Below are 19,201 nucleotides of genomic sequence, written 5' to 3'. Positions count from 1 at the left end.
ATGTGTGTGGAACCCTGTCTCAACTAAAAATACAAAAATTAGCCAGGCGTGGTGGCAGGCGCCTATAATCCCAGCTATGCGGGAGGCTGAGGCAGGAGAACTGCTTGAACCCGGGAGGTGGAGGCTGCAGTGAGCTGAGATCACACCACTGCACTCCAGCCTGGGCAACAAAAGCAAAACTCCATCCAAAAAAAAAAAGCCGGGTGTGGTGGCTCATGCCTGTAATCTCAGCACTCTGGGAGGCCAGGACAGATCACCTGAGGTTGGGAGTTCGAGACCAGCCAGACCAACATGGAGAAACCCAGTCTCTACTAATACAAAGTTAGCCAGGTAAGGTGGTGCATGCCTGTAATCCCAGCTACTCGAGAGGCTGAGACAGGAGAATCACTTGAACCCAGGAGGCAGAGGTTTTGGTGAGCCGAGATCGCGCCATTGCACTCCAGCCTGGGCAACAAGAGCAAAACTCCATCTCAAAAAACAAACAAAAAAACCTGTCCAAAACAAAGGATGGGTAGAGGGCAAAAATAAGGTTGAAATCCTTCAGTATAATTCTCTGAAGTTACCTTAGTTAATAAGCAACAAAGAACAATGGTAATGGTAGTTAAACCTGGTATCTTCACATTTAAAATACAAAAGCACCCTTTCAATATCCAGACATAGAGCTCCTTTTTTTTTTTAACCATACTTCCAAAATGGTTTAGATTCTTTTACACTCTCATTCCTTCAGTATTTGTTTAGCACTTACTCTGTTCATGGTACTGTGCTAGACCTCAGTCATGTTATTAAAGGAAAAAAAAAAAAAGTCAGCTATACGGCCTGCCCTCTAAAGCTCACGTCCTAAAAGAGAAAGCAGACATTCAACTAATATTCAACTGTTTAACTGTGTTAAGTAACAATGGCGAATACAAGTGTCAATACATAACACAGAATCCATCCCATGCTGTTCCATACCAAAAGTCAGTTGTCTTATAGTTTCCTGCTTCAGAAACCTAATTTCCACTCCACATGTACACCTCTTTCAGCAGTTATTCTGTATAACTGCCAGGTTTCCAACTGTAGCTCTCTGATATATCTCCAGGGAAAATAAAGAAATTAAACTACTTCAAAAGTAATTTTTCCACCAACTGCTTTTGTAGTATCAGTTCTTTACATCTCTCTTATAAAGCATCACATGAGGGAATACAAAATCTCTTTTGAGTGTTTTCAGTCTTTACCCATTTATGGGGAGAAAAGACTTTTTAAAATAAGCATTTATAAAGCACTTACTATCTGAAGACAACACAAGGGGAACGCAACGACAAGAAAAAAAGATCTGTGAGATTTGTGTTCGAGCAAAACCGATCACATGGATTTTTTCCTTTGGATACCACTGGATTTATAATTTTAATATAAGTGCAGTATTGAGTAATTGCACTAGAAGAATATTTAGGTTATAAATGTGTACTTTTTTTCCCCCAAGGAAGCCTCATTATAACTAAAATAATATCAACAAAGTATTTTAGTGAACATTGGACGCTTGCTAAATCGACCTTTGTTTTCCAGGATGATAGGAAGTCTGCTGTCAGATACAGGAACTTATATAATAAAAAAGGGGGAAAGATCAGAACAGAAAATTACATGAAACTTCTGGTAAATTAGGACACCTATTTAGTTGAAAACATAAATCTAGGAAAGATTCTTTATAAGAAAAAGGAGATTTCCTATTACAAACACTGCTCCCATTGAAATAGCTATTTTATTGGCATTTAGAAAGTCAGACACTAGTAAGGAAGAAAATGTTTTCTATGCCAATATTTACCCTGCAGAACAGACAACAAAAGGGGGGTAGAGCTTAAGGCAAAACAGGAGATATCTAGGTTAACAGCCTTCTAAAATGAAAGTTGAAAAGCACTGGCCCGAGTTACCAAGAAGGCTCTGGACCCTCTTTCCACTTAAAATTTTAAGACAAGTCATTACCTCAGTTCAGAATGGTATGGCACAACACTGCCTGAAAGCAGAGAAACATGCTATGTGACCTTCTAAGGACCCTTGCTTTTTTTTTTTAACTCGAGTTAAACAAAATCCATTATGACTTTTTCAGTTATTCATTCATTCCACAAATGCTTATTGGGTGCCTCGTATGCACATAGCACTGTGCTTAAGCCATGGTGGTCCACAAGAAAACTCTAATGACTTAGGCATTATATTCTAATGGCGAGACACGCTAAAGCAGCAATTCCATAAACGAACAGAGCGCACATTTAAGGGGGAAAGGGGCACTTAGGGAAGGCTTCTTTGAGGAAGCAATATTTAAGCAAAGATGTGAAGATGAACGGGTAACAACAAGGATGAAGGGTTAAAGCCCATATTTCAGGCTTGGCCGACTGGATGGTTAGAGTCATTTATTGGTAAAGGAACAGCGGATGAGCACCAGATTTGGAGGAAAGTTAACCACCAGCATTTATTTACTGGGGTCCTAGCAGGTTGCCAGGCGCTTCCCAAATTCTTCTAATCATTTTGCGCAGCTGAAGCTATTACTTTCAGTTTACATACACAAAAGAGAGGCTGAGCGGGGTTAAAATGACGTGTCCAAGACGAAATAAAGAACTCTGACTTCTGTATCAGGTTTGCTATGTGCTCGAAAGCCCGCGCTCTTTCCACTCCACAGCTCCTTCCTGTGCACCTCTTTCATCTGGTGGCCCCAGCGCCACAAGCTGCCGCTGAGGAAGTCCCTGCCGGGAGCAGAAGAGGAGGCACCAGCAGGATGGCCTGGCAAGGCGCTCCCCTCCCGTTTGGCCTCATCTGCCAAACGATCATCTCCTCCTCCGAAGTTGTACGCATGAAAGGCGAGTGGAAACTTCACTAAAATGAAGGCGACTGACACAACAGAAGGAACCGCATCCTTCCGGGGGCTTACGAAAATAATAAGTTTAAAAAAAATAGGAAGGGAATTCTCTCGCTCTATGATCACTGAGCGCTCTCCTAAGGAAAAGGAAATCTCCCGGAGGATGCCGAGTCGGGGCGGCGAGCTTAGGATGCTCCCACACTCCCCGACCTCCATCCAATCCCCAGGACCCGCAGGACCCCCGGAAGAACTCCCGCCAGTCCGCCCGGGGCCATGCGGCACAAGGTGACACGGACCGCGCCGCGCTGGCCCCTCAGCCGCCTGGGCGAGGCCGGGAGCAGGGAGAGGGGCGTCCGCCGGCCCGCGGTACCTTGTACTTATCAAAGCCAGCCAGCTGCTCCGGGCTCACGTATTCGTAGCCAGCCATGACGACCCGAAAACCGAGCGCCCACTCGGCAGCGACTCCCGGCTACGAGGCCGTGGCACACCAGCACCACACCGGCTGGGCAAGGATGGGAAGGACTGGGCTGGCGGAGAAGGTAGGAGAGCCGCGCTCCGCCCACCGCGCACGCGTAGCCGCCTCGGCCCCTTTGGCCGCCTCTCAGTGCGCAAGCGCAGCCCACGCTTCTCCCCGCCCACCGAGGGGAGGTTCCTAGCCCGCTTGAGCGGCCCGCCCCCCGACACTGTCGCTGCCCAATCGGCGTGGATCAGGCAACACTAAGTCCCGCCTTCCAGCTCTTTTCGTCGCTTCATTTGCTAGCGTCAAAATTGGTGAGCTGAGGTAAGACAAGAGATGGGGTGAAAGGTCAATTTCCCGGCGGGCTTTGCTCCTGGTCGTGGGGTAAGGTGGGCTTTTCAGTGGTATCCTCACTTGAGTGGAGATCTGGGGGATACCCTTTTAGTCCTGGGGGTAGAGTGACTGCTTGCGAGTCGGTTCAGCAGTGCCTCAGGTAAGAGGACTTAGTTCTCCCACTGCAGCGAAGTAAAAGAGGAAGGAGGTCTGTTCCGCGGGCCGCTCCCGGCTCCTAGTACGGTGCGCTGCCTGCAGTAGAAATTTAGTAAAAGGGCCGGGCGCGGTCGCTCAAACCTGTAATCCCAGCACTTTAGGAGGCCGGGGTGGGCGGATCACGAGGTGAGGAGATCAAGACCGTCCTGGCTAGCACGGTGAAACCCCGTCTCTACGAAAAATACAAAATAGCCGGGCGTGGTGGCGGGCGCCTGTAGTCCCAGATATTTGGGAGGCTGAGGCAAGAGAATGGAGTGAACCCGGGAGGCGGAGCTTACAGTGAGCCGAGATTGTGCCACTGCACTCCAGCCTGGGCGACAGAGCGATACTCCGTCTCAAAAAATAATAATAATAAATTTAGTAACCGTGGTTAGATGTAGAGAAGGCCGAGCTGCTGCCGGGGCCACGGGAGTCTTTGTGCGGTCAGCAAAGGGACTTGAAAGGCAGGTGAAAGGACATTGGAGACAAGGCCCTCAGGTCTATGTTGCTTAGGAACTTTGGACCGCCTCATCACACTCCGCTGTATCAAACCATTCCAAATTAAGATTGCTGGTGTCTCCCGACCAGATAAAAGCAGTGATCTCTCAGTCTCGACGAGGCCTTAAAGGCGTTTGCAAGAAGTGTTTTACATAACTAGAGCCCAGTTAATTGTAAAAAAAAACAAACAACAACAACAGAAAACACTACGTCAATGGTTAGTGAGTATCTACTAATAAAATTTTATAATAGTTGCTGCTCTTTATTGAGCGCCTTCTATGGGGAGAACTTCACATGCATTATCATCAACACCATAACAACACTGAAGTGAAAGGCATTACTCCCAGTTTCAGATTGGGCAACCTGCCCAGAGTCACTTAGTTACGCAGCTCGGAAATGATCGACCCAACATGAAATGAGATCTGTTTTATGGGAAACCACTACTTCAGGGAGCGTTTCAGTCTCCCTGGGTGTCTGAAATAAGGGCGATTATTTTCAGATACTTCTATGTTCATTCGTTTAACAACTATTTACTGGGGACCCGAGATATGCCAAACACAGTATTATTACTACATGTCTAATCTCCTCTCCTAAAGCATAAGATTCTTAAAAGGTTATAGATAATCTTATACCTGGTATATGGTAGATAATAAGCTTCCCCCCCACACCCACCCCGCCTTGAGATAGGGACTCATTCTCACCCAGGCTGGAATGCAGTATATGATCACGGCTCACTGCAGCCTTGACCTCCCCCGGCTCAGGTGATCCTACTTCCGTCTCCCAAGTAGCTAGAACTACAAGTGCACACCAGCACACCCGGCTACATTTTTTGCATTTTTTGTAGAGTGGGTGCCCGGCTAACCAATAAACTTGAGTGTCCTTTATCACACTTGCCCTCGAGGGCAGTATTTGCATCTTACACATCTTAATTTTCCGCATGTTCCATAGCCCCAGGGCTTGCAAATAATACATGATCAATTTTTTTTTTTTTTTTTTGAGACGGAGTCTCGCTCTGTTGCCCAGGCTGGAGTGCAGTGGTGCGATCTCAGCTCACTGCAAGCTCCGCCTCCCGAGTTCACGCCATTCTCCTGCCTCAGCCTCCGGGTAGCTGGGACTACAGGAGCCCGCCACCAAGCCTGGCTAATTTTTTGTATTTTTTTTTTAGTAAAAACGGGGTTTCACCGTGTTAGCCAGGATGGTCTCGATCTCCTGACCTCGAGATCTGCCCGCCTCGGCCTCCCAAAGTGCTGGGATTACAGGCGTCAGCCACCGCGCCCGGCCAATATATTTTATTGAATGAATGAGCAAAGATCGCTTTGATAGGGTGTGAAGTACCAGTTTTGAGAAGAACATTAGAAATGAGAGTCTCAGCCAGGCACGGTGGCTCATGCTTCTAATCCCAACACTTTGGGAGGCTGCGGCGCAGGGATTACTTGCTACCAGGAGTTTGAGACCAGCCTGGACAATATGGTGAAACCTCGTCTCTACTAAGAATACAAGCGTAGTGGCACGCGCCTATAGTCCCAGCTACTCAGGTTATTGAGGCAGGAGAATTGCTTGAGCCTGGGAGGTGGGGTTGCAGTGGGTGGAGACTGTGCCACTGCACTCCAACCTGGGCGACAGAGCAAGACTCCGTCTGAAAAACAAAAAAAAAAACCTTCATACTTGTAAAACTTAGTTAATTGTGGAAAGCCATAAAATGTGACTTCATTGCAAGCTCATAATAGTTCATAAACTGCACTTATTGTTAATCAGTTCAGATACAAACAAACTCAAAATGACATGATTGATTCTTAAAATTTTTTTCTGCCTCTGATATTTTCTTTAAAAGCACTTTTTAAAAGAGTAACTTTTAATTTTGTGAAAGCAGTTACAATTCGCTGCTTCTCTGCATAACGTTGTAACAAGTTTGAATCAATTATAAATTCATCTGATAATTTATAAGCTGAAGCATAACCCAGAAATTGGTTTATACTTTGACATGTTACTGGCTGTGTAATCCCAGACAACTAACTTCACTTAGTCCCAGTTCTCTTTTTCAAAAAGAGGGCATTTGGGCTGGGCGCAGTGGCTCACACCTGTAAACCCAGCACTTTGGGAGGCCGAGGCAGGCGGATCACGAGGTCAGGAGATTGAGACCATCCTGGCTAACATGGTGAAACCCCGTCTCTACTAAAAATATAAAAAGAAAATTAGCTGGGCTTGGTGGCAGGCACCTATAGTCCCAGCTACTTGGGAAGCTGAGGCACGAGAATGGTGTGAACCCGGGAGGCGGAGCTTGCAGTGTGCCACTGCACTCCAGCCTGGGTGACAGAGTGAGACTCCATCTCAAAAAAAAAAAAAAAAGAGGGCATTTGATCCTTAGATCTAATTTGATCCATTAGAACCTATTAGGTACTAAGATCCTATTCATCTCTGAAATTCAATGAAACTTTATCATTTAACTTCTCTGAGATTAAGTCAACTCATCTGGGTAATCTTGTCTTACCTGCAATGATATGGCTCAAGTCTGTTCAATTAAATTCATACAAATTTAAGATATTAGTCATGCTCCATATAACCACGTTTCTGTCAATGAGGGACCACATGTGGTCCCTTAAGATTATAGTGGAGCCGAAAAATTCCTGTCACCTAGTGACATGGTAGCTTTCAAAATGTTGTAACACAAGGCATTACTCACGTTTGTGGTAATGCTAGTGTAAACAAACGTACTGCATTGCCAGTCATCTAAAAGTATAGCACATATAATTATGTACACTGCTGAATACTTGATAATAAATAACTATCTTACTGGCTTTTGTATTTACTATCGGAACATATCCTGTCATTAAGTGATGCATGACTGCATTTTCACAGAATTCTGTGAATCCTAAATCCAGCAGGCATGGTCACGGGGAAGAGAAAAATGTCATGGAAACAAATTTGCCTTTGGAACTAAGTCACCTTTCTGTTTTCTTGTTCCCAAATTTTATTCTAGGAGGCATTTTTCCCTAAGGCAGCCCAGCTGCCTGGGACTGCTTTAGATTGGCCTTGTCACTCCCATCTACGCTCTACACGCCAAATTCTTGAGTGTAGTTTATTATTGCTTTGTTTCCCTTGTCTGCCTCCTCATCCATTGAAGTTTATTTCTTCTATATCTTGTACACTCAAGATCAGGCATTTTGCCTTCCAGAATAATAATCATAGAAAATATCAATTCGTGCTAGAAACAATATTTTTATTTTTATAATATAACCAAAATAAAGTGTTTTAAATTCCTGGAGTGCCTGTTTTATTTAGTCTGAATAAGAGTGTATCAGATAAATGGAGACAGCCAAAAAAAATTGGAGGTTAATTAAGGACTAATATAGTTAATAACTCCAATATAAGTTACTGAAGCCATAAAAATAGGCAGGGTCTTCCAAAGAAGTTTGTAAAAAGTTATTGATTTAGTTCTCATTTTAAAATAAAAATGAATGCCTTATACACATGAAACTCTGGTTCTCAAAGCAGTTTCACACAACTAACAATCCTGAGCCCTGGGCCTGATGGCTGTTCCAATTATACAGAGTGGAACAATAGAATAGTAACATATCTTACCAAAAGTCACCCAGGAAAGAGGAACACAGGTCATCAGACTTTTAGTTGAATAATTTGCCACTACACTATGCTTCTACAAGTTGATGGTAAGATGTTTAAAAAAAAAAAAAAAAAATCACAAATCAGTTTTTTTTTAAGATGGAGTCTCGCTCTGTCGCCCAGGCTGGAGTGCAGTGGCACGTTCTCGGCTGACTGCAAGCTCTGCCTCCTGGGTTCACGCCATTCTCCTGCTGCAGCCTCCCGAGTAGCTGGGACTAGAGGTGCCTGCCACCACGCCCGGCTAACTGTTTGTATTTTTAGTAGAGACAGGGTTTCACCGTGTTGGCCAGGATGGTCTCTATCTCCTGACCTCGTGATCCGCCTGCCTCAGCCTCCCAAAGCTCTGGGATTACAGGTGTGAGTCATCGCGCCCAGCCCACAAGTCAGTTTTTAATCAAATTCCAGCATGCTGAAAGGCTGAGGCAGGAGGGTCCCCTGAGCCCAGGAATTCAAGACCAGCCTGGGCAACATAGGGAGACCCTGTCTCTACAAACAACAACAAAAAAGGAACTCCCCAGTTATTATAGTAAATCTTCTCAAGTGGGGTTTTGTTTGCCTGTTTTTTTGCTATATTTTACATTTTTCAATCATAATCTTCCTAGGTAAGAATGTAAAGGGAACTGTATGAGTGGGTCATCAGTCATATTTTTGTCACAGAAAAAGTCTGTGCAATATAATGAGATTCAGCATAAGCTAATACCTCCTACTTCTATGTTGCTGGGGGGAGGATGGTGTGTCTGCTATTTTGTGACTTATTTTCAACCAGCTTCTCAGTGGTGTGCGTGTGTGTGTGTGTTTGTTTGTTTGTTTGTCAAGACGGAGCCTCATTTTGTCGCCCAGGCTGGAGTGCAGTGGTGCGATCTTGGCTCACCGCAACCTCTGCCTCCCAGGTTCAAGCGATTCTCCTGCCTCAGCCTCCCAAGTAGCTGGGACTACAGGCACCCGCCACCACGCCTGGCTAATATTTGTATTTTTAGTAGATAGAGATGGGGTTTCACTATGTTGGCCAGGCTGGTCTCAAACTCCTGACCTCAGGTGATCCACCCGCTTTGGCCACCTTGGGATTACAGGCGTGAGCCACCTTGCCCAGCCTTCTCAGTGGTTTTATGGCCATTTTTGTGGTCTTAATCTACCAAACCAATAGTGTCAGTAGTCATTCAAAGTCTAGAGACAGTTTAAAGATTCAGAGGGACCCAGTGTGATATGAGGCAAGAGTGAAATCACAGGTCTAGTAATTTAGACCATCTACATACTTGCCATTCTTTTTTTTTTTTTTGAAGGCGAGTGATTGTTTCTCTGTTATAAGCATTACTCATGAGCATGTCTGTTAAATAAAAGAAACATTATTTTAAAAACTGATTGCAGGCAAAGTTTTACACTGGGCAAAGTCTTATCTTCATCATTCTTGAAGTTCTGGTAGTGATCCAGCATCTGTATTCTATGAATGGAGGAAGAATTAATACCTCTCCCCCACACACATCCTCCTCCCCTTTATTACTCCCCTAGAATGGAAGCAGAACTGTAGGTAAAGAGAGAACAAATCATTCAGATGAGTAGCCGTAGTGGCATCACCTCTGCAATGCCTTTCTCTTTATTTGTGTTTGGCAATGTTAATCTCATCTAATGTCAGATATGCAGATGCAACCAAATGTAACCACTGTTTTTTTTTTGTGTTTTTTTTTGTTTTTTTTTGAGACAGAGTCTCGCTCTGTCGCCCAGGCAGGAGTGCAGTGGCCGGATCTCAGCTCACTGCAAGCTCCGCCTCCCGGCTTCACGCCATTCTCCTGCCTCAGCCTCCTGAGTAGCTGGGACTACAGGCGCCCGCCACCTCGCCCGGCTAGTTTTTTGTATTTTTTAGTAGAGACGGGCTTTCACCATTTTAACCAGGATTGTCTCGATATCCTGACCTCGTGATCCGCCCGTCTCGGCCTCCCAAAGTGCTAGGATTACAGGCTTGAGCCACCGCGCCCGGCCCCACTGTTCTTTTTTAATTTCAATTTGAACACACAGCCGTGCAATGGTCTTCATTTTTGAATGGGGATTATTTTCATCTTCATGAAACTTTGAGATTATTGGATCGATGGCCATTCAGTTTTGGTGCAAGAGAAGGTCTGTAGGAGAAAAAAAAAATCCTAAGTGGAACAAGAGAGTAAAGAACGTTGTTATAATTCATATAATTCATTTTTCCTATAGGAATTCTGGAAATACTGGGGTTAAGGCAGCAGTGGCCAACATAGATCTCTACTACCTAAGACTTTCACTTCTTCCTTGATATATATAACTAAGGCTATGTGGCCTGCTTGACCAGAACTCTAATGGAAGCTGGCTCTATTTTTTTTTTTTTAAATCAGACACTGTTGTCTATACTTCTAGAAAGTAAGACATACAAATAGGAAACAATATGTAAAACTGCAACTGAACACAGGTCGGGTTGCTCACTGCTTGCAGAGTCTAACAAGAGCGAGGTCTGGTAGAAAGAAAATGATTTTATTAACCAAAATTAGTAAAGGGAAAGTGGCCAGATTTCTATCCAAAGGAATCGTTTCAATTTTTGAAGGGAAAGCAGAGGTTTAAAAAGGGGAAACTTGATAAGGAAGGCATGCAAGAATTGTGCCGGAAAAAAAAAAAAAAAGAATTGTGCTGAGTACAATGTGGGTCTTATTCTGGTGGCTCTCTTGGGTCCCAATCCACCTGGAATGCAGGTTTATGTCATCTCAACAATGGCCAGGTTGTTAACTAGCCGCCTTGAAGTCATCTCTGGAATTTTGCAGCTGGGTCTGCAGGGTTGTTCTCTCTGTCTCAAGATGAGCCCCTGGAACTTCTAAGAAGGCATATAATTAGATAGTAGCATGCAGTTAGATAAATGTGAAGGGAGTATATACCGTGAGAAACACAGGGACCATGGAGTCTATATAAAGGCTAAGGGAAAAGGCTTCTGTAGTTTGCTTCGAAGTTACATCTTAAAACCCAAGAGGAAAGAAAAAAATACATATTAAAATGCAGTTTTGGGGTTTTGTTTTGTTTTGTTTTGTTGGTTTGTTTGTTTGAGTCAGATTCTTATTCTGTCACCCAGGCTAGAGTGCAGTGGCATGATCTCAGCTCACTTCAACCTCTGCCTCCTGGGTTCAAGCCATTCTCAAGGCTCAGCCTCCCATGTAGCTGGGATTACAGGTGCGCCACCACGCCCAGCTAATTTTTTTGTATTTTCAGTAGAGGTGGGGTTTCACCATGTTGACCAAGCTGGTCTCGAACGCCTGACCTCAAGTGATCCACCTGCCTTGGCCTCCCAAAGTGCTGGGATTACAGGCACGAGCCACCATGCTCGGCCCTTAAAATGCATTTTGAAGTTAAGTGACCCAGTTACAAAAGTAACAACTTCATTTTCTTTCTTTTCTTTTTTTTTTTTTTTTTGAGGTGGTGTCTTGCTCTGTTGCCCAGGCTGGAGTGCAGTGGCGCAATCTTGGCTCACTGCAACCTCTGCCTCCTGGGTTCAAGCAACTGTTCTGCCTCAGCCTGTGACTACAGGTGCACGCCACCAATTTTTGTATTTTTAGTAGAGACGGGATTTCATCATTTTGGCCAGGATGATCTTGATCTCCTGACTTCGTGATCCGCCCGCCCCAGCCTCCCAAAGTGCTGGGATTGCAGGCATGAGCCAACCCGTCTGGCCAACAACTTCATTTTCTTTTCATGTATCCTTATTGAACACTATGTACCAAATACAAATTCCATGATGGACATGGAGATACAAAGTTGAATAAGACTGCCGGATACGGTGGCTCATGCCTGTAATTCCAGCGCTTTGGGAGGCCAAGGCGGGCAGATCATCTCAGGTTGGGAGTTTGAGACCAGCCTGACCAACATGGAGAAACCCCGTCTCTACTAAAAATACAAAGTTAGCTGGGCATGGTGGCACATGCTGTAATTTAAGCTACTCAGGAGGCTGAGGCAGGAGAATCACTTAAACCTGGGAGGCAGAGGTTGCAGTGAGCCAAGATCGTGCCATTGCACTCCAGCCTGGGCAACAAGAGTGAAACTCCGTCTCAAAACAAAACAAAGTTGAGTAAGACATGGTCCCCAAGCAGGGAGAAGTTATTATTGCATTCTGAAAATGACCAGCATCATCCAGTGCTCTGGCTCATCATTTTACTCTCTCTCTCTTTGTTTTTTTAGAGACAAGGTCTCACTCTGTTGCCCAGGTTGACCACAAACTCGTAGACTCAAGCAATCCTCCCACCTTGGCCTCCCAAGTAGCTGGGACTGCAGGTGTGCATCACCATACCTGGCCATATTTCTATCTTTTTTTCATCCTCCTGTCTACCTCTCCTCTCCGTTTTTTAAATCCACTGTGAAGGTGTGGAATATTTTGTCTTGGACAGAGAATTGACTTAAAGACAGGAAACAAAGGTTTAAAATCAAAAGAAAATTCTAAATAAAGAATTTGAGATCCCATAGGGATTTATTTATTTATTTATTTTATTTTTGAGACCAAGTCTTGCTTTGTTGCCCAGGCTGGGAGGGCAGTGGCGTGATCTTGGCTCACTGCAACCTCTGCTTCCTGGGTTCAAGTGATTCTCATGTCTCAGCCACCCGAGTAGCTGGGATTACATGCGTGTGCCACCATGCCTGGCCGATTTTTGTATTTTTAGTAGAGACAGGTTTTTGCCATGTTAGCCAAGCTGGTCTCAAACTCCTGGCCTCAAGCGATCCGCCTGCCTCAGCCTCCCAAAGTGCTGAGATTACAGGTGTGAGCCACCACACCTGGCCTGATTTAATATTTTGATGAATAATCTAGAAAGTGGGGTATAGAAACAACTCTTCACATTTACTCATGATACTTAGCCCTTCGTGATGAAATGGCTTATGAGTACACATAGACTACAAGAAAATACATTTTTAAAATAAGCAGTTTTAAAAGTTATGTTTTGCCATATAACAAATTACTCAAAATTCAGTAGCCTAAAATAAGAACCATTTTATTTGCTCATAATTCTGTGGGTCAGCAATTTGGATTGGGCTTAGCTGAGCAGTTTTGCTGGTCTTGCTAGATATGCTAATTAACTTGAGTGTGGTAATCATTTCACACTGTTCTCCATATCAAAACATCACATTGTACACCTAAAATATATAAAATTTTTATCTGTCAATCATATCTCAATGAAACTGGGAGAAAAATAAAGTGGAAGCTACAAGGTCTTTGTCGACCTAGGTAAGATACCACAAAATGTTGCTTCTGTTGCCTTCTGCCAGACAAAGCAAATCACAAGGCCAGTGCAGAGTCACAAAGGAGAAATAGATCCCACCACTTAATGGATAGAATGGCAAAGTCACACAGTGCGGGGCCTGCAGAAAAGTACAGGACAATCACTGCCCCTATATTTGTAAACAATCTACCACTTCAGATTAGCTGCTCTCACTAAAAATATAGTAAATAGGCTTCATGAAAAGACTTGCAAACCACTGACTTACACCTAGATTGCTTTCAAATATTCAGAGAAAGAACGGCAAAAACTTGTCATTGGCTTTTTTTAGTCATCGTAAACCATCTCTTACTGCCAAACCTCCCACTTATTCTTCACTCATTGCCAGTCCATTTCCAACCCCATAGACACCACTGAAGTGGCTACTGCCAGGTTCCTCCTCTTTTTTGCTGAGTCATAACTTATTGGCGTTTTCTTCCAGTGATCTTCCACTTTGATGCTGAGTCATAACTTATTGGGATTTTCTTCCACTGATCCTGCCCACTGTTATTTCTTTGAAACTTCCTCCCTTCTTCCTTGATTGCTTTAATTTTTTTTTTTTTTTTTGGATGGAGTCTCACTCTGTCACCAAGGTTGGAGTGTAGTGCCAAGATCTTGGCTCACTGCAACCTCCACCTCCACCTCCCGGGCTCAAGAGATTCTCCTACCTCAGCCTCCAGAGTAGCTGGGACTACAGGCATGTGCCACCACGCCCAGCTAATTTTTGTATTTTTAGTAGAGATAGGTTTTTGCCATGTTGGCCAGGCTGGTCGCGAACTCCTGACCTCAAGTGATTCACCCGTCTCCCAAAGTGCCTCCCAAAGTGCTTGGATTACAGGCATGAGCCACTGTGCCCAGCCTCCCTTGATTGCTTTGAATTGAATTACTCTTGTCATCATTCTTTCCGACCCTTCCTTCCAACACACACACATACGCGCGTGCGCACACACACACACACTCTCTTGATCTCCCCAGAATGCAGGATTATTCATAAATCGCTAAACATTTCAGGTTGCATGTACAAAACTTCTGTTTCTTCGTTCCTGACTGGTTAACTCCCTCTCAATCTTCAAGATTCATCTTAAGTTTCGTTTCTTCCAAGAAGCCATTTTTGTCCCAGTTGCTAACCTACTTCCACCTCCCCTCACTGTGTTCCCACAGCATCCTGTGCATACCTTTATGTTTATGTTATGAAATTATTATTTTCTGTCTTACTGGACTCTTAAGTGCCTTGAGGGTAAAGACCAAATCTGTATACCTCTGAGTCTGTAACATAATGCCTCATACCCAGCAAGACTGCAGTAAGCATTGAATTAAATTGCACTGTGAAGAAATAAGGAAGTGTATGACACTGACAGCAACAAGTGCTATTAACATAAAACTCTTCCTACTTATTAACCTAGTAATCCCACTTTGAAAGAATATACTTCCAGGAAATGATCTGCAAGAAAAAAATCTTGTTGCAAAGACTTATAAGGAGCCATATTTTGTAACTGCAGAGGGGAAAGCCAGGCAATCAAATGCCCAATTATATAAGAACTTAAACTGTAAACTATAGTAAATTAATGTCATAAGATATATCATAATTAGAAAGAGAAATAAGTGAATGTAAAAAAATGGAAAAAAAACATAGAAAGTGTTGGCGAGGATGTAGAAAAATTTGAAGCCTCATGCAATACTGGTGGAAATGTAAAATGGTACAACCCCTGTGGAAAAATGCTTGATAGTTCCTCAAAAAATTAAACATATAGTTAGTTACCTGACCCAGTCATTCCACTCAAAAAACTTGTACATGCATGTCCATAGTAGCTATTCATAATAGCCAAAAAATGGAAAGAAGCCAAATGCCCAACTGATGAATGGATAAATAAAATGTACGTGTCCATGCAACTGTTCAGCTATAAAAAGGAATGAAGTACTGATATATGCTACAGCACGAACTTGAAAACATTATGCTAAGTGAAAGAAGCCCGACACAAATGGCCATACAGTGTATGATTCTATTTATAGGAAATGTGCTTTGCTTTGCTCTGTGGCAAATCCAGAGAGACAGGAAGCAGATTAGCGGATGGGGCAGGGAAGGATTGGGAATGACTAACAAGTGTGAGATTTCTTTTAAGGGTGGTGAAAATGTTCCGGAATTAGGTAGTGATGAAGATTGCACAAAATTGTGAATATACTAAACACCATTGAAGTGTACTCTTTAAAATGGTGAATTTTATCTTAATTTTTCAAAAGGAGAAATTGATTATTAATGTTATATTAAAAAGAAAAGCATATCATGAGGGAGGAAAAAAGCAAAGCACAAAATAACATATGCATACTTGTTAGAACTAAAAATGTGTTGATAACTGGGGAAAAGACAGAGGATATCATGAATTGGCTGTTTTTAATTTGTAGGCATTTTATCATTGTAGATAAAGTTGCTTAAAATTTAGTACTTTTACAGGCATATCTGCCAGAACATTATTGCAAATTATGCAAAGCTAAAATATAGACCTATAAAGTTCTACATGATAAGGTAACTGTAGGTTCTGTAGTTTTATAATATAAAGTAGGAGAGGACAAGTCATTGCGTTAATAGAGTGCTTGTTGGGATAACCTGTGTTTTATTGGTGGGGAGATGATCAAAGGGAATCAATGTGAACATCAACAAATTACCCATATAAGATTTCTCTTCCTGGTTTTGGCATGAGTATAGGAATGCAAGAGGCTAAAGGGGTATTTTGAGAAGCAAGTCCTTGAGGTAGCCACCAGCTAGTTTTCTCTTGAAAGCAATCAGGAGAAAGTAACCAGGAGGACGTGAATTAACAGCTTTTCTAGAGGAATTTAAAATAAAGAATGAAGGCATTAAGAGGTACTCTAAAGTCCAAATTGCTACAAAGAAGTAAGGCTTACAAATAAGAAAATAGCTCAAAAACCACAGGGAAAATTAGGATAAAGCACTGTGGGTGGTTTTTTTAAATTTACCTTTTTTTTTTTTTTTTTTTTTTTTTTTAGATGATAGCTTAATGTCTTGCCTAGGCTGGCCTTGAACTCCTGGACTCAAGTGATCCTGCTGCCTTAGCCTCCCAAGTAGCTGGGACTATAGGTGTGTGCTGCTGAGCCTGGCTAACTACTAAAGGTGATTTTAAAAATCTTATCCTTGTACAGGTACAGCCCTTTAAATTTTGGCAGGGCTCAGGGGCTCACGCCTATAATCTCAGCACTTTGGGAGGCTGAGGCGAGCAGATCACTTGAGGACAGGAGTTCAAGACCAGCCTGGCCAACATGATGAAACCCCGTCTCTACTAAAAATACAAAAAAAAAAAAAAAAAAAAGTAGCCAGGCATGGTGGCATGTGCCTGTAATCTCAGTACTCAGGAGGCTGAGACAGAATTGCTTGAACCTGGGAGGCGGAGGTTGCAGTGAGCCGAGATTGTGCTCTGCACTTCAGCCTGGGCAACAGAGCAAGACTATGTCTTGAAAAAAAATAGTAAATAAATTACATTTTATGAAATCCTATTCTTGTACAGGTACGGCCCTTTAAATTTTATTTTATGCTAGAAGTAAAAACTTTTGTGTTGGAAAACCTAGGTATGTATTAGAATAAATGATTGTCTGCTAAGAGAAGGCATCTGTGGTTGGGGATCCCTATAACCATTGGTTGCCACATCTGCTTCTCTGACACTGAGGTGCTCCTGTCCCAGGAGGAATCGCTTCCTGTGACATCATAAGAAATATATATTTGTTCTCACCTCCTGTTTAGGAGTCTTCAAAATGTAAGGTCTTTCTGCATGCTAAAGAGATGACTAGTAGCTGGGGGCTCCTGGATAACCTCAGGATGGTTGCCAGGGGAACCAACCATGTGCTTAGAGGCTAGGAACTTTCCACCCTGCTCCCCACCCTCCTAGGAGGGGAGAGGAGCTGGAGATTGAATTAATAATCAATCATGCCTGCATGAGGAAGCCTCCAAACAACTCCCTAATGTACAGGAGTTCAGAAAGCTTCCAAGTTGGTGAACATGTGGAGATGCTGGGAGGGTGGTGTGCCTGGAGCAGGCATGGAAGCTCTGCACCTCTTCCTGAGTACCTTGCCCTGTGCCTACCTCCCGTCTGGCTGTTCCTGAGTTGTATCCTTTTTTTTTTTTTTTTTTTTTTTGAGACAGAGTCTCGCTCTGTCGCCCAGGCTGGAGTGCAGTGGCGCGATCTCGGCTCACTGCAAGCTCCGCCTCCCGGGTTCACGCCATTCTCCTGCCTCAGCCTCCCGAGTAGCTGGGACTACAGGCGCCCACAACCGCGCCCGGCTAATTTTTTGTATTTTTAGTAGAGACGGGGTTTCACCGTGGTCTCGATCTCCTGACCTTGTGATCCGCCCGCCTCGGCCTCCCAAAGTGCTGGGATTACAGGCGTGAGCCACCGCGCCCGGCCGAGTTGTATCCTTTTATAACAAACCAGTAATCTACTAAGTAAACTATTATTTCTGAGTTCCGTGAGCTGTTCTAACCAGTTACTGAATCTGAGGCGGGGGTCGTGGGTTTTATAACTGGCCAATCAGAAGCACAGGTGACATACTGGACTTGCAAATTGGTGTCTGAACTGGGCAGCGGGGGGCAGTCCTGTGAGACTGAGCCCTTAACCTGTAAGATCTCACACTCAAACTAGACAGCATCAGTATTGAATTAAATTGTAGGACACCCAGCAGTGTCCACCAAGTAATGGAGGATTCCTTGGTGTGGGAAAACCCCACATATTTGGTCACCAGAAGTTCTGTGTGAGTACAGAAAACAAGAGTTTATCCCAGAACGCAAGTTTTCTTCTGAAAGGTGCCTCTGAGAAACTTGAGGAGCTGAAAGAGGTTGACAACAGGAGCTAGATGAGACCCTGTTGGAGAGACTGTGGGGTCTAACAGACACGTTCCTGGAGAGGGTTTGGTCCCCGGCCAGAGCCACTTTTAACCTCTCCCTCTTCATAGGTCAAAAAATGTACAGGTTTTCCAACACAGCCTTGCAGATTGGGCCCACTTCCTTTATGACCCTGGTTCTTCCTGTTACCTTTGAACCTGAAAAGTCACAAATGGAGCCAAGGCAACAGTTGCAGTCGCAGCAGATACTTCTAGGGCCTAAGCTTGCTGTCAGGAGGAATGGAAAGATCTAGATTGTTACTGCTCTATTTGAGCTCTCTTGGTGGGAAATCTGAAATTCAGTATTATTTGAAGTGCTGATTATGTGAATTATTTTTATTTTTGTTTTAAACTTCAACACATTGATCTACCTAAACTTGGTGGGGAGAAGTTTCTCTCCATCTCACAGAAAGACTCCCAAATTCAGCAGTGCCCTCCATGCTGTCAAAATGCCTTATGGCTGTGGTGTAAAGCAGCCACTGTCTCTTCCTAGTGGGTTGGAGCGACAGAGGGAGGGCCTGCAAAAGGTTCAACCACAGGATGGGGACTGTGGAGGACAGATCAGGAGCTCATTTCCTTAGTGCACTTTGGCCATTAGACATGTATATATGTGTTTATTTAAAAAAAAAAAAAAAAAAAAAAGTCCATGCTCATTTTTTGTCTTAAAATATTTAAAATGTTTCCAACTGAAAAAAAAAGACATGTATGTATCTGTGCCTTTAAAGATATATTACATGTTGTATCCATAAATCTATCTGTTAGTAGAAAACGCATAAGGGTGAATCAAATGCTCTCTTATGAATTCAGATCAGGCATAGCCCATGAATAGAAAGGTTCCTAATCCCTCTTTATTTATCATCATGATCATCATTCTTTATCTCAACTATAACATATAGAAAGTAATATGTTTGATGTTCATATACCACCAGGAAATAACAGACCTTAACCTTTCACCATATGTGCGCCAGAGCTTTTTATTTATTTATTTTTATTTTTATTTTATTTATTTATTTTTTTTTTTTTGAGATGGAGTCTCGCTCTGTCACCCAGGCTGGAATGCAGTGGCGCGATCTCGGTTCACTGCAAGCTCCGCCTCCCTGGTTCATGCCATTCTCCTGTCTCAGCCTCCCGAGTAGCTGGGACTGCAGGCGCCCG

General features: G+C 43.5%; 2 protein-coding genes across 6 annotated transcripts in view; one reads left to right on the top strand and one right to left on the bottom strand.

Annotated features, from left to right (window-relative positions):
• The window catches only part of SELENOI (selenoprotein I), a 48,856-nt gene extending 45,458 nt beyond the window's left edge, over window positions 1-3,398 (bottom strand). For both annotated transcript variants that reach the window (XR_003115279.1, XM_025354180.1), the window contains exon 1: window positions 3,195-3,398. Coding sequence is in view for 1 of the 2 variants with exons in the window: in XM_025354180.1 (XP_025209965.1) it covers window positions 3,195-3,251 (57 nt within the window). In the remaining variant the exon portion in view is untranslated. The remainder of the gene's footprint in view (window positions 1-3,194) is intronic.
• The window catches only part of ADGRF3 (adhesion G protein-coupled receptor F3), a 42,113-nt gene continuing 25,576 nt past the window's right edge, over window positions 2,665-19,201 (top strand). For 2 of the 4 annotated variants that reach the window (XM_025354175.1, XM_025354173.1), the window contains exon 1: window positions 2,665-3,363. In XM_025354175.1, coding sequence (XP_025209960.1) covers window positions 3,250-3,363 — 114 coding nt within the window. In that variant the 5' untranslated portion in view covers window positions 2,665-3,249. Of the gene's footprint in view, window positions 3,364-3,641; window positions 3,775-19,201 lie in introns of those variants that run through there. The other 2 variants (XM_025354177.1, XM_025354176.1) reach the window with 2 other exon arrangements.

The sequence above is a fragment of the Theropithecus gelada genome, chromosome 13 (assembly GCF_003255815.1).
Source record: "Theropithecus gelada isolate Dixy chromosome 13, Tgel_1.0, whole genome shotgun sequence".
NCBI lineage: Eukaryota > Metazoa > Chordata > Mammalia > Primates > Cercopithecidae > Theropithecus > Theropithecus gelada.
The sequence above is the reverse complement of the archived record's forward strand: the minus strand, read 5'-3'. Positions and strand labels throughout refer to the sequence as shown.